Consider the following 26,758-nt stretch of genomic DNA (forward strand, 5'->3'; position numbering starts at 1 on the left):
CCCCAACCCCCCCAAGAAAATACACAGAAGACAATGTACTTTGATTTTCAAGGTCATTGTGAAAGAAGAAGGGTCGCGTGATAATTCACAACTGCTTTGTTAGACACATAATGGAAATTAAAACATCCTAGCTTAGATGTTGTAAACGAGCTTGCACAGCAGACACTGACACTGGTGATTCATAAGCAATGTTCTCTTCAGCCAAAGTCCCCATCTGATTTATGAAGTGCTGTGTTGCTTCCTAGTGGTGAAATGCAAAAGCTCCTGCTCTCCTGCAGTCATTAAGGGCTACTTGTCTCTCTAGCTGGCAATCCGACTGCTCACTCACAGCTACACGTGTGCATCACCACAGACTTTATTTCATAAAGTCAGTGTCCAACCTGGTCACAGGTGCCTGCTATAGAACAGCTGCAATATTTGATGCAGACTCTGTAATTCTTACACAGGTTAGTTTTGTTGAGCTATCTTTAGGAGTCTGGATGTCCTAGCAAGCCTGGAAATCTTTTTCCATGAAGGGCTTCTGCGCTATTTGTCCTTGTTTTTTCCACTAATGCATATGGAAAATATGGAATATATGGAATATGTGCAACTGTAAAGAATAATGTCTTGAAATTGATGGGCCTGGTACATCCCCAAGAGATTAGCATGAAAAAAAGGATGCCTTTCACAGGTAATTAAATGGCTCTAAAGGCCTCATAGGTAGAGTGTGAACCTTGCATGGTAAGAGTAGAGCAAACCCACACACATGTCAAGTGGCTGCAAACTCAGAAAGAGAAAAAGGACTCTGAGTTTCCAGACAGTGCTTTCAGTCTCTTGACCTGGTTAACAGCTCAGTTAGCTTTGCCTCACTACTGGAGTTGAATGGCTAAATATTTCCCACTTTTTCCTCTTGTCTGTTTGTAAGGAAAGAAGGACAATGAATATTTAGTGTATATGCTGTATTTTTTATTATCTACTGCTGTGGCTCAAGGAAACCAGTGTGTTTAAAAAATAGATTTTTGTCATTATAAGAGAACAGTTCATTGAGTACACATTAAAAAGCCTTGGGTTTATGCATTAAAAAAAGGTTCTCAAAAATATGTAGAAGGTCTCCTAGTAGAACAACTGACAAAACAATAAGAAAATAGTGCAGTATTAGATCAGAGGGGAAAAAAAGAAAACCAGAAAAACTGATTGTATGGAAGACACTATGTTGGTGGTGGTGGTGGTTAGTTTGAAAGCATTGAAATGAAATATAGTTTCTCAAACAAGATAAAACGGGGACTGGGGAGAGCCCCCAAACAGTATTTTGTGCAAAATAGATGTTTATTTAATTGTCTATATTTAAGCTCTTTCACCCAGTAGAGGGCAGAATGACAATGACGTTAAAGCAGGAGCCGGCGGAAAGAGTTGAAAGCGGTTTTCTCAAAGGAGTGCCCGCCCTGCCCTGGCGTGTCAGTGAATACCCCAACCCCTGCTGGCTGCAGTCTGACTTCCAGGTGTGCAACACCACCAGAAAGCGCTACTGAGATTTCCTGAGGCATCTGGAAGGAAATGCTGCAGCCTTTAATACCAACATATTCTATCCATGTTTTCCAACAGTATATTAATGGCAGCTAAAAATGTGTTCAAGCAGAGTTAATGCTGTTTTTTCCTGTTAGCAGCAATGATGCTGGCCTCTTCCATTTCATGCAGCATATCTGGGACTGTGTTACAATATTCCTCTTCTTTTTATCTCTGCAGTACTTGATTAAATTTTATTTATTTGGTAGATGTGGAAATCATTCTCTGCTTAATGGCATTGCTATGAATATTTCTTGTTAGTTCAAAATAAGATCACTTTGGCAGCAGGGAAGAAGTAATTCTCTTACTGCACGTAGTAACTGCATTCTGTACAAAATAATGTTCTGTTAAAGTTACAGCATCTCTTTGAATGCAGAGTAGGGACAGCAGAGGCACTGCACCACTGAGAGAGAGATGGTTTCTTTATGCTGCTGGAAAAGGAGCTTACAACCTGGAGTTATGATTATTTGGATGGGAAGAGGACAGGGAAGCAAGATCACCTTGGCTCAACAGACAAGAGAAATGCCTGACCTTGGCTGCTCTGAGCTTGGTTTGGTTATGAAAGCCTCAGTAGAATACTGCTTTTATCTCATGTCCTTAAAAAAACAGGGAGAGGAGCTGCCAGCAAGGCTCATGCAGGAGTGGACAGCAGTGGAATGAGCTGTTGTTACACAGGATGAGAGTCAATAACCTTAGAGTGAATGGAGTTTCACAGGCATGGGCCAGGGGCAGCTTAAATAAGTGTCTGAAGAGGAACAGGGGGAAACACAAGGTGAAGTTAAGCTAGAAACAAAGGGAAAATAATAATAATTTCATTCAAAAGCCAGCACCCATCCCACTCCCATCTGTGTGGAGCCACCCAAGCCCTCCCCTGAGTGAGTTAAAACCAGCTGTCATAGTCAGCACAGGGTGCTTGACTTTTTATATTTAGCAAATAGCAACACACTAGAGCATGTTATTCTGACCCTTATGTACCCGTCATGGTTCATTAACCTGGAGCAGAATTGGGCTAAATGAATAATTTTTAACAGGCATTTCTAGCTAAAAATGTAATAGAAAACCTAAATGGGACAATCCTTAAAATATCAGCTGAATGAATATTACTGCTAAAGTGTAAGTGGTTGGGGCCAAATACAACAAACATCTGTAATTTCAGTCTTTGTATTCATATAATTGAGATAGTCCAGCTCGAGCATCTTCTCACAGTGAGGAAGACAACAGCAGTGTGTTTGTCTTGCAGCAGTGTGATTTGGGTTGATCTGACCATACCACTGCCAATCATGTTCTTTTGCTCAAAGGACTTGTCAATACTCCCTTTTTTTCAGACTTGGAACATGGGAATTGCATATTTTAAAATTAGGTTGAGATGGGTAATTCTGTCTGTGTCAGAGGTGAGGGCCTTGCCTTTGAACTCTGCTTCTATTTTCTAGTGGTGAAACCGTGGATAAAAGTAGACTGACAAACAGCGTCCTTATCTGTAAATTACTATTTGTAAGAAAATTCTTGATTCTAGTTAGCTGGATTTCTAGAGTAGCTTTTAATGGAGCATCCTGACAGCATCTTCTCTGGAGAAGAGAAATCTTTCAGGAGACTTTATAGCAAGTTCCAGTACCTAAAGGGGCCTACAAGAGAGCTGGAGAGGGACTTTTCCCAAGGGCATGTAGTGGTCAGACACATAAACTGAAGGGTAGGTTTAGATTAGATGTTAGGAAGATATTCCCCACTTAGAAGGGTGGTGAGGCAGTGGCACAGGTTGCCCGGAGAAGCCTTGGATGCCTCATCCCTGGAAGTGTTCAAGGTCAGGTTGGATGGGGCTCTGAACATCCTGGTCCAGGTGTCTGTGCCCATGGCAGAGGGACTGGAAATACTTGACTTTGAAGGTCCTTTCCAACCCAAAGAATTCTATGATTCCATTATGCAGCTTGATCATCCAAGGGTTTTGCATCAGGCCTAGCACTGGGGCTACCCTGCTCCATGAGGGAAAACATGAGGAGGAGGCAACCAGGATGACATAACACATGTGCATAGTCCAGAGGCAGTGCTGTGGGTGCCAGAAACTGCATCTGAAAGGAGGCTCCTAATCAAAAAGTCACAGTGTAACAATTAAATTATATGAGTGTGGACCTTTCTCTGCCTCCATTCCCTTTTAATATAAATAAACATTGTGTTTGTGCCTCAACATCTAAAACAAATGTAATAGGGTCCAAGCAGGTGGGGTTTTTTCTTTCCTCTACTTAATCCCTTGTAAGCAGTGAAAAAGCATTTTAGATCCCACAGATTTGAAATTCCACCCTGCCTAAGTAATTACATCCAAAAATTGGAATAAAAGAAAAAAAACCAACAACCTAACCCCTACTATTGTAGTCTGCAGTCTTGAAACACTCCATATACTGACTTACCAGATGATTTTTACTACATATTGGTGCTTCTCAAACGGTCCCTGAAGCTACTCAGTGGGAATGGCTAGCTATCAGCAAATTCCATAATAATTCCAACTATGACATACACTAACAAATAGTAACAAATTAAAAGTACAGCTCATAGCTCTAAATTATAAAAGTACCATGCCAATTTACGGGGTTATGCTTGTTGAGCTAAAATATAGCTAATGTTAAAGCTGCTTCTGTACTACAACTTCCAGTCCCCAAGGTCTAGGAAGCATGGATATAAATTAGATGAATTCTGGATGCTCCCCAATATCCAGTGTCTTAGTAGTGTTTTTAGGGACACATTATTTTGTCATACATAATTGAAAACCTGTGGCTGTAGGTCTGAATTCTGCTTTTAACTGTGTCTCTAGGTCCTCATAAATCCATTAAGAGCTGGGTATGAGCTGTAAGTATGGAATTTGGCTGGACACTTCTTGTTCCGTTTTGATTTTCTGCAGTGGATAGGTACAAGCTTCTACCCCAACCTCAACTGAGGTGCAGACTCTTCCTGGGCCTTCTGACTTATTTTACTCAAATGAAAATCCTGACTCTTTGCTGTCTTTGCTGCCACCTTTTGCAAACACATTTTGTTTGTCTCAGAGGCTGAAAGAGCTTGTGTTTGGGGCTCTGTCTGTTACTGTTGGGTGAGTGACTGGGAAACTGCAACGAGACTGCAGATCCGCACATTGTGTGGGGAGAATGAATGGCTCCTTTCCAATCACTAGAACTTCCCTTGAGAATGGGAAATGTGAAAACTACAGTTGTATTTATTGATTTCTCTCCGAGGATGCATCCTACTGTCCAAGCCTGATTGCTGAACATCTTAGATATGGCCCATCCCTTTTCTTGGTCACTTTACCATGACTCTTTGGATGTAGCTTTGGTATCAGTGTACAGTTCCTATATTATCCCTCAAGATCACTATTTTCCTTACCTTCTTACCCTTGTGTAATGGCTTATGTATTTTGTTTGTAGTGCAGGTTTCTTTATGTGTTTGTATGTGTGAATAGGAAACATGATCCATTATGAGACTCACAATCAAAATATTGTTAGCTGTGTTTGGCCAGAAAATAAGTATATCCACTTTTTAAGCTGTTGGGAAGTGGGGGGAAAATCTATCTGGCAAAGCATTTAAAAGTGCCAAAGGGATTTGGTTTCTGGATGAGGAGCTAGTTTTTCTAAACAAAACATCTATACTTTCAAAAATATTTCAGGGCAATTGTTTCTGTATGAAGCACATCAGCCTTTTTTCAGTTAATGAGCTCCCCTTGGAAGTGTTCAAAAGGTGTGTGGATGTGGCAGTTGTGGACATGGTTTAGTGGTGAACATGGTGGGGTTGGATTACCATTTGGACTCAATGATCTGGGAGGTCTTTTCCAACTTTTTTGATTCTATGATTATAAAGTACAGAGAATAAAATAGATTAGGATTTATTTCGACTGTGCTATAGCATCTTTGGCAGAGGAAGAACACTTTACAATTTCTTTGCAAAGCCACTAGTACAATGGAAGACACTTTGCCATGCGTATTCCAGGCTGGTATTGCACATGAGCAATGAATAACAGAAGTACATTGCAGCTGAAGAAACTCTATCTTTTCATTAGAACCAGCTTGCCAGTTTACAGAGCAAAGAGTAAGATTCTTTTATTTTGCCTGATTTTAATCAGGTATTTTAAGCAGTTTTTCAGTTCATTTTGCTTATGGTGTTCAGATGGACTGTCACACCTTTTCCATTAATGATCTATTTGGATTTATTCACCCTACATAGCTGTTATAGTCACAGGTAACTGAGTAAATTTAAGAATTGAAAGAGGATTTCTGTATAGATTCAGATCTGAATTGGTCATTATGATTGAAAATGTTTTCTTTTCTTGCTTGCTTTTACTTCTTAGAAGAAGAAAATTGGTAGTTGTGTTTCTGATGTTGCTAGAGTGTGCCTCCCCAAATTTCTAGTTAAAATTGGGTGCAGATATTTAGCTATTGTCATTGCTTCCGTATTACCTGGTAGGAGTTGTCTCTCTGGGCATGTTTGGCAGAGATACATAATTCTGCCTTTTTGCCAAAGCATAAATACTCTCCTTTCAAAACTGAGTTTTGTTTGCTGAACAGTATTTGTTATATATGCAGTGCAATTTAGGAGGTAAACATGAAAATAGGGCATAAATAAAATCTAACCTCTGTCGTAGAAATAGGTAACTGCAAGGGATAAAGCAAACCTACTGTAAATTTTATCCTGTTTTATGAAACTGTGCCATGCTGTTTGTAGAGAAATATTGCTGGTTTTTTGAGCAAAAAGGATCTCAATATATTTAAGAAATCAAATGTTTCTCGTTTTCCACTGAATTCACTATGCAAGCACATTCAGCATTTTTTGCAGTTTATGGACAGCTGAAGTAAATATGTGTTGCAGGAAATACTTTTTGCCATTCAATTTCACCAAATGTTTACATGTGCCTTCCTTTAGCATACGAGTAATCTCTGTTAGTCAAAGGACAAATAATGATGTGTGTACATACACTAGATGTGTTTAAGCACTACCTGGACTGTGGCCTGAAGTATCAGAAGTATGTCCCTGGTAGAACAACACTGCATTTCAATTTTTCAGGCCTTTCTTAAATCATGTGAATCAAATGGGCTGTGTACCTCAAGGACAAATAACACTTTTTTTCTCATGTACAGAACGAGGCTCGAAAGGACACCTTGACCTCACAGAGTTAATAGGAGTCCCTCTTCCTCCTTCTGTCTACTTTGTCACGGGCTATGGAGGGTTCCCAGCTTACAGCTTTGGTCCTGATTCCAACATTGGCCGGCTGACCAGCGCTATCATACCATCGCCTTTCTACAGAGACTTCGCTATTGAGGCTACCGTGAAACCAAACAGTGATCGTGGAGGAGTGCTCTTTGCAATAACAGATGCCTTCCAGAAGACAATATACCTAGGACTGAGGATTTCTCCAGTTGATGACAGTACCCAGAGAATAATCATGTACTACACAGAGCCTGGATCCCATATTTCCCGAGAGGCTGCCTCCTTTAAAGTGCCTGTGATGACTAACAGGTGGAATAAATTTACAGTGACTGTTGAGGGAAATGATATTGCTTTGTTCATGGACTGTGAAGAGTATCAGAGGCTTCAGTTTCAAAGGCCTGCTCGAACCTTGCTATTTGAATCTGGCTCTGGCATATTTGTTGGCAATGCAGGAGCCACAGGACTTGAAAAGTTCACAGTAAGTGCTGTCTGATAAATCCACGTGCCTCGGTGTTTAATGCATGTACTCGCCACCCAAGAAGTCCTGCTTGATGTGGTTATATCCCAAGTATGGGTCAAATCATACAGCTTGTATTTTCCATACCTAGCTAGGGTTTGGACAGTGAAGTTATATAACCTCTGATTTAACATACAAATGTTCTGAGAGCCTCAGAATGCAGCAGTGCTTGCCTAACAGTCAAGCGTGCCGGCTAGCAGCCAGCTCTGCCAGCAGCCTGTTGGGACACTGTCCCACTCGTGGGAGCCTCAGCTCATGGGACAGTGCCTAAGGAGATCCTCCACATTATAGTGGCGAGACATCTCCTTGGGACAGGACTAGAGTCCACTGCGGCCAACAAGGAAAAGAAGGGACCCTCAATCTGTGGCAAAGTCCAGGTTTATTGTAATCCAAAGGGGTGCAACAGAAAAAGGGCACCGAGGGGCGGGTGCAGGTGGGTTTTAAAGGGGTAGGGGAAGCACCCATCCTCGGACAAATCAAATACAAACTACAGATAATAGACATAATAGATAAACCTATAGTAACAAAATAAGGGAGGGATTCCAGCTCCTAAACCAATCACCCTCCGCCCTGGGTAGAAGGTTCTAGTAATACAGGCAGGGTCAGAGAGTGACTGACAGGGTACTGGAAGGGGGGAACCAATTAACTACCATGGAAACTGGGGAGGGGTACAAGGAGAGCCAATTAATTGCATGTCTGACAGGTACTGAACATTGGAAAGCGCGGGAAGGAGAACTTGGGACAGAACCATTAACAGAACATGAAATGGGGGAATTGGAACAAACCATTGAACACTGCATCAGAATTTTATTAATAGTCCAGATATTAAGCCAAATCTTCAGTTTGAATATTAGAAATTTCAAAGTAAATATGTCACATAATTTTTTATAGCCTTTCTAAGAAGGGAAGATTTCAGAGAATTACTTTTCTTCATTTTTGAGAATACTATTAAGCCAATGATTTAAATTCTTATTAGTTAGGTATTCATATTCAACATCAGAAGGAGAATGATGTCAACAAACGTAAAGATAGTTGGAAGATAAGGGTGTATTTTAAAAATTCATTTGTTGTTTGAAGCTTATCAGGTGCTTTAGGAAATAGAATGTACCAAAACCTCTACTACAAGGCTCTCAAGCCTTCTTAGATTGAGTGCAAGCATCCTTTCTGCTGCATCCTGACTGAAATTCTCAGCCACTAAGAGCAGACACTATGTCTGAGATCAATTCTGTCAAATGGAAAGGAAAATGTCACACTTTGTCTGTCTTATTTTTGTATTTCCTGTACTTCAGAACTTGTACTGTGTTTTGTGAGATTAATATCTCCTCTAAATTTGTCAAGCAGCAGCACAAAACAGAGCGGATCCTTTTCTTTAGGGAATAAAGATGTTCTTTCCAAAATTCAGGCGTACTTGCAGGTTGTGAACTCCACCTGGTAAGCAGCAAGTTTAATGTACTTTTATCATTTGTCTGACTAGTCTAAGCATCTAGAATCACAGAACTATATGGATTATCAGGAAATAAAGGGTGGAAAGTGATATGTAGGAAAACTGCATGTTGGTGCTACCTTTCTTAGGCAAATAGGAGGACCGGAGCATTGTGAATGCCTGACCACTAAGTAGGATTGAGAAACATTCAAGAAAAGGAAACCACTTTGGTATCTGTGGTGTCTGCTAAGGAAGGCAGGAGCTTCCCCTGAAAAGAAAAATTTAAAGCCCCTCCCTCTGAATTGTTATAATTTTGAAATTAAGGGGCTCCCAGGCAAAGATATGGGAGCAGGAATAACAGTTCTTTACTAGGGAAGAAAATAAAAAATAAAATAAACAAGCCAGTAATACAAAACAACACTGACAGAGTCAGAATATGACCGGACACCCTGTTGGTCAGAGTATTGGTAGCAGTCCAATTGAAATGGCGGCTGCAGTCCTCCTGGAGTGACAGATGTGGTTCTGTTGGAGCAGGGATCTTGTAGAAGGGTGTAGTCTTCCTCTGAAGATCCAGTGGTGGTGTAGATGGGCCTGGTCTTCCTCTGGGAACACAGAGGAGAAGAAAACTGCTCCTCTGGGAATCCAGGGGAGCTGACTCTGGCGCTTCAAATCTCAGATTATATCCCGGTAGGAGTGCTTGGCTCCTCCCCCTGGGTGGAGCATCTCACAATAGGATGATGTCATTTTATCAGTCATGCAGTGAGATTCAATGGGCCATCAACAGAGGGTATCTCCCCAGAGGGACGATTGTTTTCTGGAAGAGATAAAGAAAAACTGCCCAATTAACAGAAGATAACTGCCCCACCTCTAACAGATGCCGATAGAATACACACCCCCACCCACATCTGGCAACCCAGGACATTATCCCACCTGGAAAACACATGTGGTGATCACTTGCTGAGATGATCACCAATAAATCTGTAAATGCGATGACAGAAATGCATGGTGGATGACACTGTAATGCATTTCCACGAAACAGGCTGTTCTGTATGCTATATTGAGTGCATAAATTTCAGCCAATACTCTGAGTGCTTCATTAGCACTAATTGTGACTTGTAGTCTAGGCTCCCGTGCCTTTATTTCTTCTTGCATCATATGTCGCAATTGCTTTTGAGTAGAAAAACTGAATGCTTGAACCTCACTCAAACTCTGTTTCTATGCCAAGAACTGTTTACATTAATTGCCCAAAACAGAAACAAATCATAGCAGATTGTGCAAATGAATAGATGTCAGATGTTGGTTTGCTCTGGCTAATGGGAATTCATGTGTCTAAGGCTGTAGTTGTCAGACACAAAAGGACATAACTATCATAAGTTTTATTGAAACCAAAGGAAAATCTAGCCCTGATGCTTGTAAAGAAAAGTAGAAACCAGACAACAGCCAAGTATAGCTGAATCAGTGATGATGCCAGATGCTGCAAACCAGTTTTCACAGGGAAGGCAGCAGCAGCTATAAGACCCAGACAGGGAGTAAATATCACATACCTACCACTCCTCTCATGCAGACTGGTCCATGATTTTCCTAGTTGGAGGAATTGACTGGCAATAACACTTGGGAAACATTAGAGCTCTCCATTTCACTTTCTTTATCATCCAGGGCTACAGATTAGAGCAAAAGGAGAAAAATGTGTTCTCCAAATGTGATTCACTTGTACTGTGAAAAAAAAAGATCACTTCCAGGAGGCTGCTTAATTGGTTGTGCCTCCTTCCATGTATGATTTTTCAGTGAACTGTTCAGTCAGTCTGACATCATTCAATATCTGAGTTGCCTATTAAGTTTTGAGAGAAATGGGATGTTGAGATTACAGAGCTATTGCTGCAGAAGTCTAGCAAACTCAGGAGGCACCAAGCACATGAGTTTCATAATCTTCAAAGGCAGATAAATTAGAGGATTTTTAAAGATAGAATCAAAAATTTTATTATTTTCTGAAATATTCTAGGTTGTGTGTTATATAGAAACATGTTCTTGACTTGAATATCTTTCTGCCCTATTGTGCATCATGTGAGATCTTGTAATAAGGAAACATCCCCCACATTTCTTAAAGCACTGTGAGTCTTTGCAGAAAAAATAGTTAAATGTTTTAAATGAAATTGTTACTGCTCCTTCAGCATGTCAGACTGAGAAGTACAGTTTGTGACTCTGAAAAAATAAACATTTATTATTAGAAAATCCATCTCCTTTATTTCCATTCTGGAAAGTTTTTAACTGGTTTCTTCCTGGCTCACTTTGTCACTTATTGGTATTCCCTTCCCATCCTTTGTCTCAATTTTTAGGGTTTTCACATACCACTTCTGGAGCTGCAGTGCACTTCTTACCTAAAAACCAGAGTTTTTTACAGCGTGTGTGACATAATCCAGGACTAGATTCTTCAGCTGGGGCACTAACAATGCAGTGTGGTGATCACAGTGTCATTGGGACATGACAGTCATTATATTCTGGCAGCTTCCGTTTGCTCTACATTTTGCAAAAAAAATTTGTGAACATATTTATATCTTAAATTTGGATTATTGTCATGAAATTTTATACTTTAGACCATTTTCCAAGTAAATCAGAACACAATTTGGGGAATTTTGTTGCTTTATTTAATTCCCACCCCTCCACCCTCACTCCCCTTCACAAATGCTACTGAAAATATTACTTCCTTGAAATGTTTTTTGGTGTTCCATGTAGGGCTCGATTCAACATCTGACAATCAAATCTGATGCAAGGGCTACTGAAGATCATTGTGAAGATGATGACCCTTATGTAAGTATTCTTATAAGCACCACCTCAGTGCCTCAGAGACTTCAAAGTAAATTTCCATTTGACATCTTTCATAACACTAAATGTGGATTTTTTTTCTTGGAAACATTGTATCATACTTAAAATGATCTGTGGGGTGGATTTTGTTTCCTGTACAACCCCCAAACCTATTTTTTCAGAAAGTATAATTTTGTTTTGTCTAAAAGACCTTTCAAGAAATGAACTGTGGCTTTCATTTTTCTGAAGGGTCATTTTCACGGAATACCGTAAGTACTGAAATAAGTTAACATCATGATGACACTGAGGCTTCACCAGCCAAAAAAGGAGCATTTTTCTGCATTTAAATAGTCAGTTCCTTGGAGATCATGCTTTTTTCCCTGACTTTTATGAACTTCTTCCCAATAATTTGGTTTTGCACAGGCTTCAGGGGACAGCAGTGGCAATGGCAGCATTCAAGAACATGACAGTTCTGAGGCACAAGAAGCTCTGGCACCTTCTCATCTTCCCATAAGGGTGAATTTATTTGACTTATCTACTTTAAAACTCTGGTTTAATATTACTCTTTTAAAGGGTGGGTTCTGGATTTGATGAATAGCTTTCATAATTGGCAATTTCCAAGGCTCCTACAGAACAATGTGCACCCATCCATGAGAATGATGGCACACTGCCAGATAAAAGATCTGGTATATTTGATAACAATCAGCAACCAGATCTTGGTAAGAGATCCCAAGATCTTGGGAAGAGTGTAATACAAGATCGGGAAAATACATACCACACTTTCTGGAACACTCTTACTCTGCACCAATTTTTATCTCAGGAAATGCTTGTGCCAAGATTATATGTGGTTAGTAGAACTCAGCAGAGTTATTCATCCTTGAATTTCTTGCTTTGTTGTTTGGGATTTTTTTAACACATGAGAATTTTTCCACCCTTTGATTCCTGCTGCATAATTCCTTAGCCAATTTAATGACATGTTTTGTGAAGGACGTGCACCTTTTCCTTGCCCTTCTGAACACGCTGACTGCAGCTCTCATTTGGTGGTTAATTGACTGGATAACAGAGTAAACAGCTGTTTCTTACCATTTTTAGAGTTTTCCAACACATTGTGTCCGCCTCACTTTTTGTACCTTAAATATTAAGGTACGAAGGCTTAAGGCCTTTGTTTTATTAAGGCTTAAATATTCTAGTCCATTCCTCACAATCAAGCTTTCCATGCTTCTTTTGTCAAGCATTCTTTTTTTTTTTTTAAATATAAGTTCTCATTGGTTCCTTTAGAGAAAATCAGTTGATTTCTGAGAAATGTCTTCACAGAAACTATGCTCACATTTGTCTGATATTGTACATGCTTCAGCTAATTCACTATTGAATCTTACAGAACCCAAGGGCAAACACTTTTTGGTTGTGATGTCCTGTCATTCACTTACTCTGTTTCCAACCCTTTTCGTACAAAGACTTCCATTTTAGTCATATTCACTGCTGAGTTTCCTAAGAATACTTTTCTGCAGGAATTTTAGCTCTTCCAGGGTCATGAATGAAAGAAAACTTTATTTTTTTCTATTATAGACTTCAAATTCTCTGATCACTCTTTTTATAACTTTATTAAGTATTGACCCAGCCTCCTGCTCCTGATGTGTTTGAATAAAATTTTATTACTTTTTTGCCTTTTACATATAGCTCAACAAACTCATTTTGGCCTGCCTTGTGCTTTGCACAGAATCACAGACTAGTTGAGTTTGAAAGGGACCTTTGAAAATTGCCCTCTCCAATTCCCTTTTCAAAGCAGAGGCAAATACAGCAGGTTGGTCAGTAAGCAGCTTGTTCAGTGCCAGTTGGTTTTTGGATTTCTTCAAGAATGGAGACCCCACAGCCTCTCTGTTTCAATGGAGGTTTTTTTCTGCCACAGAGCCTGAATTTCTTGTATTTCAATGTGTGCCCATTGTCTCTTTTCCCTTCATTGGCTACAGAGAAGGATCTGGTTCTTCCTCTTGTGAAGATCTTCTACACATTGATAGGATAGTTCTGAGCCTTCTTGAGGCAGTCCTTCCTCTCTCATCTTTCTCCGAGTGATCAAAAGACAGGCAGCTGGCCGCAGCTGGTACTGCTACGTGGGTAATTCCTCACTGGATGCAGGATTTGCACTTTACTTTTCCTGAATTTTTGCAGCCAGGTAGGGTTTTTCCAAATGGCAGCAAAATCACCCCAGTGCTTGGTGACTCCTCTGCATTTTACATCACACCACAAAATTTAATCCAGGAAATCTTACTGTGTCTTGACTTTTTCTCATTTGGATAAAACTATAGCTCATTCAGGAAATATGTCTAGCTTCTCTATCCAGAAAAATATGAATTCTTTTAGCTATTGTTTTTAGATTCTATTTAAGAATCTTCATAATTACTGCACTATTCAAAATTACGCACAGCAGTAGTAGAATTTTTTGGCTTTTCTTCCTCCTTATGAAAGATGTAATTCAATCCCAGCTGGCCACTGAGCACCACACAGCCATTTCCTCATTGCCCCACCAATGGGAGGGGAAAGAATTGGAAGAGAGCTCAGAAAACTCATGGGTTGAAATAAAGACACTTTAGCAGGCAAAGCAATACTAAGCCAAGCTGGAATGAACCAAGCCAAAGGTCCTACCTCAAAATACAGTCTCTGACAAGTGTATATTGCTTGTGGTTTCCTCCCTCTCTATGGGTTTCTCAAGTGTACATCCCTTGCTTTGGAGGAATGGAGTCCAAAGGTACTACACTATTTTTTGTCAGAATTATGATTTGCTTCACAGATATGGTAGTTATGATTACTGTGCTTTGAGGAAGGTAATCTAGTGATTCTTCCTTTAAAACATGTGATAAGCCTTTACTCTAAAACCGTTCTTTGGGATTTTTTTTTAGCCTGAAGATTCGTTGGCTGAGCCAGTGGAAGCCCCCCCAACCATATTGGCTTATTTGGAAGAGAATGATTTCTCTGGAAATCACAGATCAGAAGAAACCTCAGAAGCAGCTAAATTTAAAGAACAAGGCACTGCCTCAAGTCTTGGGGCCTTTTTTTGGGGGGTGGGGGGGTGGGTGGGGTCACTTACATTCTCAGGTTTTGAGTCTGTCATTTCCCTGTGTATGGAAAGCCACTGTCATATTTTGAGTGCTGCCAGGAAAGAAAAATCCTATGGTTTTGGACATCCTGTGTGCTAGAAAAGAATTGGCACATCAAACATTTGGTCTTTGAAAGTGCAATCTGTTAAACTGCAATTTATTAGTAGCAGCAAAGGTAAGTGGTAGCAACTACAACCACTGTTCAAAACATCTCTCACTTCTCCCTCCATATAGGGGTTTATCCCAGACTCATTGTTAAACTTGCAGAGAATGGATTTATCCTTCTATAGCGTGGAAGTTGCATTTACAGAATTGTAGTTAATATTTTAAAATCTTTAAAAAAAATTAGTTGGATAAAACTAAGAAACTGACCTGAGGAACTGCTGTGACAATCTACTAAAAAAAAAATTAAAAATGCAAGTGTTAGGCAAAGGGAATGAAAGGAGAAAAATCATCTTCGTTCTGCTCAGGTTGGTGAGAAGCATGGCACCCCTTGAGTCCTACCTCTGCAAACCCTCCTGCTGGCTCTAAAACCACATGGCACCTTTAAAAGGGATCTAAGATGGATATTTATTTGACGACTTGGTACAGTAAAGCACAGCCTTTTAGTAAAACTGAATCCTGCCAAGGAATAAACAACTATTTACTACTTCTGTTGTCTCCAAAGGATGTGAATGTGCCTAATGCACCAGTGGGGTGTTTTGGGTGCAAGAGTAGGCAGCAAAGCAATGACAGCAAGGCATAATGCAGTGAGGAATCCTGTTCTCCGTTGCTAGGACAACTTCAGGACACTCCTAGAAAACAAAAAAAAAGCTAAATATATTAATAAGGCCAAAGACAATGTTGCTATTTTAACTCCACACATACTTCAGGTAGTACCTGTTGTAATTAACTCTCATTTGTCTGTGTTACATGGATGAAAAATAGGCAACCATTAGACTAGAGCTTGAGGAAAACATGATGATGCAATACAGTTCTGGACATTAAAATAGACATGTTTTGTAATAATACTCTCACCTTTCTCTTTTTTTTCTTTTCTTTTAAAATTTTCAGAGTTGTAAAATTACTAATATTAGTCTTTGGAATGTATTTTAGTCATAATATGAATAATTTGTTTTTTCATAAAACTAGTAGCATCTGTCTGAGCAGGTTTTGTTTTGCTCTCTCATTAATAAGTGATTGTTTTATTTAGATTTAGCTGTCATAGAAACTGGACAAGACAACAGTGAGTCTACCACTGCCACACAGAAAATGTTAAGAGAAGAAGATGGCTCTGGTGCTGGTGTTTTGCCAGGAGTAAGCAGAGAGGTCTGTATAACGGGTGGCTCACATGCCTAATCTTTTAGTCCCAAGAACATAAAAATCTGGGCTTTGAAACAAATAGCATTTGTAAGGCAGTGTGTAACCTGAATTCTGTGCGATTCTACAAATTAGAATCACATAGGTCACCCATTTGCAGTCCTGTGAGCTACTGGAATACTTGCCCTATTTGTTGGTATGTTTCAAAAGAATCATCTGGCAGTACATTTTTTATTGATTAACATTCCTACTTCAACAGCCACCACAGATTTTTCTAAGCAAAAAATAAATAACGACCTTTCCTTCCTCTTGCCTTGAGACTCCCACACCAGAAGTTCATTCTTTTTATTGCTTGAAACTACAGTCATGACGGCTTCTTTTTGCCAGTAAACACGCGGTGTCATAAATGACAGAAATATAGAATTAAATTTCCACATCGTGTGTGTTTAGTTCAAGTGTTTAAGACTGCTCCTTGCAGGGTCTTCTTGTGTTCCTGTGTTTACTGCAGTAAAATATAGCAAGTGGTGAAACATTAAGTTAAGGATCATCCATTGGAGCTGACATAAAGAAGTTTTAGTATTTGTTGGAGAGCTCGCAAATATAATTCGTCTAACATTTTCATGCCTGCATTCACATATTTTTAAATCAGCAATTCTAGTATTAGTTTATATAAATAAATAAACCAAATATCAGATGAACTATTACCATTTTTTTTTTCCATTTTGGACTATTTTTCTTAAATAAAAATTCAGTCTTGATTTAGGAACTGTGCCACATTAAGCTTAAATCTGTTGTGACAAGTAGTTTTGCTACTTACTGATCTTCATAAGATTTCCTTAACTTTATTTCAATTTCTACATATTTTTCATTACACAGATACCCAAGAGGATTATATATTATAATAATGACCGATCATTTAGAAAATAATAACTTTAAAGAGTTGTTACTGCCACTTCTCTCTCAGTTTTTGCTTTGTTTCATGCTATTAATCACTGCTTAATGCTCCAATCTCTCTCTTTGCAAGGCCTCCTGTCCTTCAGGAGGGCCACCAGCACCTCCCAGTTTGGAATCATCAGCAAACTTGCTCATGGTGCATTCAATTTCTGCATCCAGATCACTGAGAGGTATATTGAACAGAACCAGCCCAAGAATGGAGCCCCAAGGAACACCACTGGTGACCAGCCACGAGCCAGATGTGGCCCTGTTCACTGCAACTCTTAAGCTCTGTCCTTCAGCCAGATCTTCACCCAGTGCATCATGAGCTCACTCATCCCACAGCTCGAAAGTCTGCCCCAAAGGATGCTGTGATGGACAGCATCAAAAACTTTATGAAAACCTAGGGAAATTACATCTACCTCTGTCTCTTCATCCTTCATGTGGGTGACTTCACCACAGAAAGAAAGCAAACCAGTTAAACAGGATTTTGCTTTGTGAACCCAGGCTGAGTGTTCTTGATAAGTGCAGTGTTCTTTAAATGCTTTTCAGTGGTACTCAGTATAATCTTCTCCTTAATCTATCTTGAGTTTAGCCTGACAGATCTGTAGTTCTGTATCTTCCCTTACACCCTTTTTGTAGACTGGAATAACACTGATTATGATCCAGTCAACAGCAACCTGCCCAGACTCTCAAGAGCTTTGGAAGATGATTGAGAGGGGTCCTGCCATACCATCTGCTACCTCCTTCAGTACTCTAACACTGAATCAAGAATCCTGTTGTCTCATTCAGGCTATGATCCCTACCCACAGTTTAACTAAATAGATTCTCTTCTCGTTTTTTTTTCCAGATGGAAAAAAATTCTGTAATTAGTCCAGATTAAAAAAAAAATCCTGGTCTTTGGGACCTTTCCTTTTGGCAAAACCCAGAAAGGTCTTTTAAAAAATTATCTTACTGTTCCTTTGCTGAAAGCTGTCATCCTGTTAACTTGAAAATGCTTTGAGACTTATTATATTTCATCCCTCCTAGTTTCATTAGCTGCTAATGGAACTCAAAATATTTAATTGGTGTTTTAAAATGTGAGTAAATTCTAGTGCTTCTTTCAAAATACAATACTGACCTACGTGTTTTGTTCTGTGTACTTGCTTTTCGTTTAAATGTGTATTAACGTCTAAGCTTCATTCCTGGAAGGTTTTGTTTTGTTCCTGGAATACTTTAATTATTCCTTTTGTTGTTATTACTTTCTCTTGACCGAATACTAATGTTTAGCAATATTTTAGTCTTTCTGTCCATTTTCGCTCTTTGTTATTATTGTTTCATCTTCTGCCACTTTTTAACCAACATGTAACCCTCCTTTGTTAGAGTCCTGGATCTTGGGGAAGTTGGCTAAAACACTCCAAAACATGTCTATCTTAACTCTTGCAACTTTTTCCCTGGCAGACTGAGTAGGTGAAAACTGTATTTTTTCAAACCTACACTATTGACTTAGACTATGCAGATTTATGTGGATATGAAATTAGATCATGGTCATTTGCATCTAGGTAACCAGCTCGGAGAGCAATTTATTTAAAATTGAAATGAATGATCTTCAACATGGATTGCCTTTGCAGAATGCAATATACAGTTTATATGATGCCTGTCAGGTTCTGGCTGCATAGAACAAACCAAGAGTTGGAGGAGAAAGGGAAGGGGTGGGGAGGGGGACAACACATTTTTCATATTTCACATTTTGATTACTCAGGGCCAGAAAGGTCAGGAAGTAGAGGACGGGTCCGCAGAGTCTCTAGGAGGATCAGGAACAGAAGATGTGGAAAATAAAGATCAAGGACCTCCTGGATCTTCAGGGAAACTTGGGCAGCTTGGGCAGCCTGTGAGTATTTTGTCTCTGTTGAAAGAGAACATGTATTTTAGAAAGGGTAATAGTGATCCATCACACATGCATGGAGAGCTGGAACTGCACAGCCTTGCACACTGTCACCTGTTACACTTCTGTGAGATGGGTTTTAGCCCAGCAGCTCAGGAGGATCCTGCCTGCATTGCACACTTGCCAGGGACAGGGGCCTGGTGGCAGCCATCAGAAAGCAAAGGCAAACAGCTGCTGTGCTGACACAGAAATGTTCTCAGAGCAGCAATTCCACCAACTCCTTGGGCAGCACTGCAGCACCCTCCCAGCTGTCATGTTTGAGTGCGGACAAAGGTGCAGGACTCACAGGCCTCCTTCTGTGGCTTCTCTATATCCAGGATGTTTCACACTTCAGATCCTTGTGAACCATCAGCACAAGATGCATGAGATTAAAGAGAGGACCAAAACATTGCACTGTCCTTGATACAGTTCTGGTTTGTCATTTTGTCACTTCATGGCACATTGCAATTTAATTAATTGCTTTTATCTTTTGTTACTTCTATGTTACAGTGTTTTATTTATCTTTCTAACAAAGATTTTCTATTTTAGGGCATTCTTGGTAAAAATGGGTCACCCATAAGTATTTTTTATACATATTTTTGTTAGCTGAATTGATAAAAACACAACATTTTTAATGAGGATCTGCTACATTGAGGCTTAAGCAGCAAAGTGTTTTCTTCATCTCCTCTCTTCAGAAGACAGTTCTGGTGCCATAATTGACACCCTCAGGTTGTTAAGAGAGCAAAATTCTGGTTTCTAAGAGAAATTTATGATTTCCCAGTTGCAAAGAAAGTAAGAGGCATGGTATTGCATAAGCAGCTGTACCAGGAATTCAGCTGTGGTGAGGCTGGCTTTTTTTGCAGAGGGGAATTTCAAAAGGGGACATACTCAGACCCTTTCTAGAGGGGTGCTTCATTGACCCTCCATAGACACATGCTTCCATGTCGCCCGATCCTAACCTCGGCTGCAATTAACTTTGTAGTTAATTGAGAGTACTTTTGAGTTAATTGAAATGTACCTCTCACCCCTTTAATCTTGTGCAGTAATTCAACTGCATCTTCTATTCATCATTCCTGCTTTCCTTTCTCTGAGTTCCTCTACTTTACACTTCTCTGTCATTTGCTGACATTTGCTGTCCTCTTCCTGGGGTGTTCCTTTCCAGCTTCTCCAGATAACTCCCAGCCCTGGGTCAGTCCACCTCCAGCAGCTGATAGCCAGCACATGCATCCTCTGTGTGAGGTATTGCCCAGCAACACACACAAAAACAAACCTGTAGCTGTCACACTCCATGCGCGTCTCAGCTGCTGTTCTGTATCTGTCCTCCACTGATGTTCTGCTGCCTGGCTTCTTTGTTTCCTTTCTCATTTGTTTGTCACTGCCACTTTGTGCATCCTTCCCTCTCCAGGACCTTACCACCCAGAAGCTGTCACCATTCCATGCCTGCTCCTCTTTTTCTATTCTAACATGTGCCAGTGCCAGGAGCTTCCTGACCCTTCCTGCCCCCTGCAACTGAACCTCAAATGAAACTGGTGTGTTTTAAGATATTAAAAAAATAATTCAGTGGTCATTCATGGGGTGCATTATTGTGCTGCTTCCTGAATGCTGCCTTCAAACACTGGTATGTTTAAAGAAATATAGCTAGGTTTGCAAACATTTAGCCAAAACTCAGGTTTTGTGCCATTAGGGTGTTTTTGGATAAGAAGTTTATTTTTTATGTATTAACAGAAGTCTGACTACTTTCATGCAGCATATCTTCAAAGAAAATTCTATTAAACCAGTATATCTTAGAGAAAATTCTTCAAATGTAATTCAAATGCTTCAAAACCAATTGTCTTCTCCTTGTGAACACAATCCCAATTTCTATTATAGACATTTTGTGACGGTGTCTTATATTTTTGTAGTTGCTCTTTTGTCCATGTGCATCTGGTTTCCAGTCTTACATACACCCATGCAACTTTACTTTTGGTTTGATGGGGCTTCACTCATCAATGGAATTAGTGTGTTCTACATTTATGTCGGTAATGTGTTTGCTACTTTTCTATGAACCTGCTGCCAGTTTCTCTACAGAAAAAATCATCACAGGAAAAAAACCATCCTTCAGCCTTAGAGATACATTTTTCTCCCTAATGACTTTATATAACCCATCTTTAAAATTAGGGCAGTCCTAAAACTTGTCCAGTAGAGTCTATAACCACAGCTGCTCTGATTCCCAAAATGCCAGAATAGTCGGAAAGTTATTTATTTCCCTTCTGAATATTGTGTTGAGTGTCCTAACTGAATTTATAAGCAGCCCCATTTTATAAGAGCACTGACTTTAAAGCTGGTGGAGTTCTTTCTAGCCAATGAATGAGCCTCTATGCATATTGTATGGAGGTGATATGAAGCTGAAGATGTAAAGAGTAATTTGGAATTCATTTGACTGGTGAAGTTTAGAATGGAAAATGGGGTGAAATGCTATCTAGTATACCACATTGCCAGTCAGAGGCATCTTCAGGAAGGATACTAGTTTGTAGAAGTTGAATAGATTCAAGTTGGTTAAGGAAAAAAAAGTTTTCGTAGATGGAGGGAGCAGGCTTAAGTTAATGGTATGATTTTGTGCACTCAGAGAAGCAGCTGGTAGTAGTGTGTAACCAATATTACAGTTTTAAAAATCCTTGCCATCAGTGCTGTGGCAGTCCTGTTGGCACACTGTCAAATCCAAATGCAGCCTGCAGGTGTTTCCATCAGAATCCCCCAAATAGGCTTCTCCTCTCTGTGGGAAGAGTAGGCACATTTTTTGGGCACTGCCAGGGGCATTCTATGCCAAGTCTCTTACTTCCTCCCACTGTACAAACCAAGAGTTAGAAAGAACCTAGCACCATTAAATCCAGCCTCTGCTGCTAAGTGTACAGCCTGTTCAACCTACATGAAAGAAAATATCTAATTAAAAAAAATTATTTCCTTTTAGGGCAAAAATGGACCTCAGGGGTTGCCAGGACAGAAAGGAAAAGCAGGCCCAAAAGGTGAAAAGGTATGTGTCCCATTAATCCCCAACAATCAATCAGATACAATTTATTCTTAGATATGTATTAATTTGGTACAGTCTGAGAGAGGCATAAAATATGGAATCACAGGAAGAATTTAAACATCCTACTGTTCATTCATGAATGGCTGGATGGCACCACACCAGAATAAGTATTTTTCAAGGATGTGAATAAACATCAGCAGTAGAAAAAGTTGGGCTTTCACAGAAGAGCTAAAGAAGATATATTGAACACTTAATAAAGAAAAGTCAATTGTTGTATATAACTGCTCCAAGCAACTTACTCTACTGGGTAAGTGATTTAACAGAGGCAGTATAATCATGTTACCCTTAGGAAATGAACATAATTGAAGTAAGACTTAAACCATCTGAAGTAACAGCTTGTATCTCTTCTGAGATCAAGTGAGATGTAATGGATTCATCTATTATTAAAGTACATGTTGTACACAAAATTGACATACAGATAGTAAGTCCAAGTGTCAAATTAATAATTCCTTTCATCTGTTTAACAAAACAACACAGACTTCATAAATTCACAAACATGACCCATATAAATCTCATCTATTCAGATTAGTTTGAAATTATCCAGAATAATTTCAAAGGTAAAATTACTCTCCAGTACAGGAATCAGGTAATGAGATTGCATGGCAACCCCCCATCTCTATGTCTAGCTGTAATAGAAATTTTCTGAGCAGAGTGTTCTCATAAACTGTAGAGAAGTGAAAGCATGTGGGGCAGTCAGGGAGCATCTCAGGTACATCAGGATGGAGACACTCTTGCTCTCCTCTGGCACCTGTCTCAGGTACGTGTTCACCAGACCAGGCAGTGTGGGAGACAAACAGGAGGACTTACAAGTCCATGCACAGTCACAGGGCGACCACCTCTCAGAGGTTCCAGAGACACGGTGGGATCACTCACAACAGGAGTGCTACAGTGTATGGATACAGGCCCTTCAGGAAAGATAGGCTGGGAAGGCAGATTATCACTAAAACATTCTGTCAGTTGTCAGCAGGCATCACAGGCACATAACTGTCGTTTGACAATTAGCTTTTTAGGTTTCTTGCAAATCTGCTTTGGTCCTTCTTGTGACCAGAGTTATTTCTAGGGTACTTGGTACTGACATAAATAATTCATCTGTAGGAAACCATAAAATCAGTCAGGATTCTTTTAATGAAAACAAAGTAAATGGAAAAGATGCCAAGATTATTTTGCAGCTGCTATAGTGGCAGCTTCTGTTAGGTGACCATTCCAATCTTCAGCAACAAGAGCTACACCTACGCTGGCTAATGGAACAGGCCCAGGAACTGATTTGCTGATGGTTCAGACTTGCAGGCATGGTGCCTGACAATGTTTTGGCCTGTATCAAATAAACCTCACTCAGACAATGCTCAGGCCATCAGTTTTAACTACTCCCATCACACTGCAAGATGAGACTGAGCATAGGCTCTGTACTCCTCCAGTGCCATCCCAGTAAGCTTTTAACTTTCAAATACTCATGCTGATGGCAGTATATGTCTAAAGTTATTTAATGCAAAATGCACAAAAAAAGTGCTCAAAATACTAGCTTTGAACATGCAGGGCTAAAAGGAGTCCCAGAGTCAAGTACCTAAGAATTGTGGGCCCAGCCAGTCTGTTCCAGCTGACCTCACAACCAAAGGCCATCCAGCCTTAGTTTATTGATCAGAATAGCCATCAGAAGGAGAAAATTCTAGCAGCAGGAGAAGCAGCTTAGCTGTAGAGAGCAAAAGTTACATTGGAAAGGAAAATACTCCAGTGGTCTATTCCTGATTACTTTTATGTCTACTTTAGTAAAGACCTCTTAAGCTTAGTTTTTCATTTAAAAATTTGGATGAATATTTTCAAGGGACACTTCAAAGAGACACTGTGAAGTTAGCAAAAGAGTGCTAAAAATCCTAATGATATATTCAAGAGCACTGAGGAAAGCTGACTGCTTCATATGCATAGCTTTGTCTTGGAAATACTTTAAACAGACAATTCCTGCAGTAAAAACAGGACAAACAAGACACTGTTCTGATCCTCTTTTATGCATATGAATTATTTTTAAGTTATCAGTTGTTCAGCAAATTGTTTCAATATCCTAATCAGTATGATTTCGTAGGCCTGGCTGTGTTGATGGGGTGACCAAAGCTTAAAGAATGCACAAAAATTCATAACTGTTATGCTGTCTAAAGACAGTCAGCACCTTTTCCAGTATAACAATATCTAAATTTCAGGAACAGTAGTGGGATCCACCTTCCTCTTCTGGTTCTTCTAACTGAAAATGGAAAGCCGAGAATGAATGGGGCACTACGTATCAGTGGAGAATGGGGAGCTGTCACTTTTCTACCATGGTCAATGTTCTGTGTAGAAATACAGCCAGGAGATGCTCCTTGGGAATGGATGCAGTCAGGCTTCCTAAAAATGACCATGGCCCAAATGTGATATCTGAGGTTTTTTCTTCCCTGCAGTGCACATAAAGTGGAAGAAATTACATGAAAGCAAGCCCCAAACAAGCGCTGCCAGGAACTAATGTAATAGTCATTGGAAAAAAGCAAGGACATTTTAAAATGAATGAAGAGCATCTGTAACTGAACATGCTGGCAGACAGTGAAAATAGCCCCAAATTAATTAAACACACTCTCTCCGAATATGACTGAAGTATCACTATAGGAACCATTTGACAAAGCTGCAGGGAGCAAAGAACTGAATGAATACATTTATCTAATGAGCTCTCAAGCATAAAGAGTAAGTGACCAAGACACAGTTAAAAGTCAGTGTTGCCTGCTATGTAACCAAATATGTGAATTTATAGAGCACAGTTTAAATGCTCATAAGCCCAGACAGCAAATTGGCAGGTCAGAGGGTAAAGCACAGATCAGTGGAGGCAAAACCTCAACTCTTGGCTCGAGTGAAAAATACTGGACCTGAGGAGAAAAAATATTAAAAGCCACAAACATCTTAAGCCGAAGCAATTCAAACTAACTTCACCAAAATGTCAGAGATGATGTAAGAAAGACAAATTATAAGAAATGGTAGTAATTTTGAGAGAAAATGGCACATATTTGAACAGCAACTTTCATTGTGTTGACAGTAGATAAAGGTCAACACACAGAAGAAAAATCATGCTGTGGTAGTATTGAAAAAAGCACTAGAGAGGTTAGCAATAAAATCAAGATATTTGCAGATTGAATATCATGGTGTGACCACACTGACTACATTTCTTTCTGGTTTGGTTTTTCTTGTTTTGCTTGGTGTGTTGGTTTTTTTTTTTTTTTTTGGGTGGGGTGAGGGTTCATGTATAATATGCCCTAAAAATGCAAGATCCACAGTTAAACCTCATTCTGGCAAGACATATGCACTTCCTAACACTGTTAATGCTGCTTGTACATTTTCAAATTCATTGCAGAAGTTAGAAAAGGAAGAGTTCTTTCTTCCATTGCAAATGTGAAGATGGTGTTCCTTGGGAGCTTGTCTTAGAAATTAACGAAGTCCAACCCTGCTCATAAGCAGCCACTCTTGTGACTGGAAATCCATTGAGATTGTAGCTAGTGCTTATAGTCTTTATATGGTTAAATCCTTGCTGACTTATCTTAATTCCCATTTCAGGGTGATCCTGGTGAGGGATTGCCAGGACCCCCTGGACTACCAGGACCCACAGGACCATCTGCTCCTTCCAGAGGATTAGTGAGTATTTGGAGCTCTCTGTCAATGAGCTCAGCTTGCCACAGAGAAATCCAGAACTAAATAGGAGGTTTTCTCTGGGAAAGTAGCCTGACTGCCACAGAGATAATCATGTTTTCTAAAACATTCATGCAGAAATGCAAATAAATGTCTGACTGAAGTGTAAGCTACATAAACACCCAGTATTCACTTTTTAAAACGTCAGTGGATGTGACTGCTCTCCTGTGGAAAAGCAACAATATATGGGAGAATACAAAAATTTCCACAAAAAGGCATTCTAAACTTAAATTATTAATTTCTTCCTGCTACTGAACAGAGAATTGGTTTGACAGTCAGTTATGTTTGCTGTCATTAAATACTAGAACACATACCAACATGATGGCAGTGTTTGTATTTTGAGTGCTTAGTACTCAGGTAATGTTAAAGAATGAGTTTCAGATCCATCTCACTGCAGCACTTGGACTTTTCTCACTATATCCATGAGGATACTTGTGCATGCAGCTAAAGAAGGAATCTGGCCTGAATTTTGTGTTCATGGTGTGAGAGCTGATTTTATGCTTAGACATAGTTCACCACTGACACCAGTGGAAATCCTGGACTTTTACACAAAACCATATGTCACACTGGATATCATGAGTGTTTAACAAGAGAGTTTGAAACATATTCCACTGGCCAAAATGGATTATGTGCTCCCCTGATTTTGGGTCTGCTAAATTAAGCCAATATATTTCTGCAGCATAAAAACAGATTAACAGTGTTCTGTTGCACTACTGAGCCTGCCCTGATGCTGACTTCAGGAGACCAGCAGGGCAGCTCCAAATCCCTAGGACAAGGTGCTCCAGGCCAAAAGTTTTACCCAGTCAAAGGTCACTTCTACAAATGTAGCAGGGAACACCAAGCCCTACATTGCCTTTACTTCCTTGTTCTCTGTGACAGCAAGTTTCAAGGCCTTTTATTCTGTAGTGAGGTGGAAGAAGTCTCAGTGCAGCCAAGGAATGCATCCTTAATTCCCAAGCATTTGAAACATTCGCTTTGGTACTATGATAATTTATTCAGGTAGTACTTCTCTTGGTGCTTTTCTTTGTAGTCTGCAAAATGTACACAGCTATGAAACTCACCAAGGACTAAACACTAAGGTGTTTTTTCAACAGAAGGTTTTAGAAATGGCTTCGGTATATTGATTTCTCCTTATAAAAGTCATCTTTTTAATTCCAGTTGTAGTAATCTCAGAACTGGGCTTTTTAAAGGAGGGATGCATTGTAGGAAACAGGGGTTATTTGTAAGATCTGTATTTTAGGATATTCTTAATGTTGACAGATACCTCTCTGAAGTTAAAATTTGTCTGAGATATTATTTCAGTTCACTTAAA

General features: G+C 39.7%; 1 protein-coding gene across 5 annotated transcripts in view; it reads left to right on the plus strand.

Moving 5' to 3' along the window:
• COL15A1 (collagen type XV alpha 1 chain) overlaps window positions 1-26,758 on the plus strand; it is a 119,742-nt gene that overhangs the window by 32,296 nt on the left and 60,688 nt on the right. For all 5 annotated transcript variants that reach the window (XM_031056979.1, XM_031056981.1, XM_031056980.1 and 2 more), the window contains exons 3-10: window positions 6,651-7,198; window positions 11,391-11,465; window positions 11,883-11,975; window positions 14,354-14,480; window positions 15,744-15,859; window positions 18,525-18,653; window positions 21,634-21,696; window positions 25,315-25,392. In XM_031056979.1, coding sequence (XP_030912839.1) covers window positions 6,651-7,198; window positions 11,391-11,465; window positions 11,883-11,975; window positions 14,354-14,480; window positions 15,744-15,859; window positions 18,525-18,653; window positions 21,634-21,696; window positions 25,315-25,392 — 1,229 coding nt within the window. The remainder of the gene's footprint in view (window positions 1-6,650; window positions 7,199-11,390; window positions 11,466-11,882; window positions 11,976-14,353; window positions 14,481-15,743; window positions 15,860-18,524; window positions 18,654-21,633; window positions 21,697-25,314; window positions 25,393-26,758) is intronic.

This window comes from Geospiza fortis, unplaced genomic scaffold, assembly GCF_000277835.1.
Source record: "Geospiza fortis unplaced genomic scaffold, GeoFor_1.0 scaffold104, whole genome shotgun sequence".
NCBI classification, from domain to species: Eukaryota; Metazoa; Chordata; class Aves; order Passeriformes; family Thraupidae; genus Geospiza; species Geospiza fortis.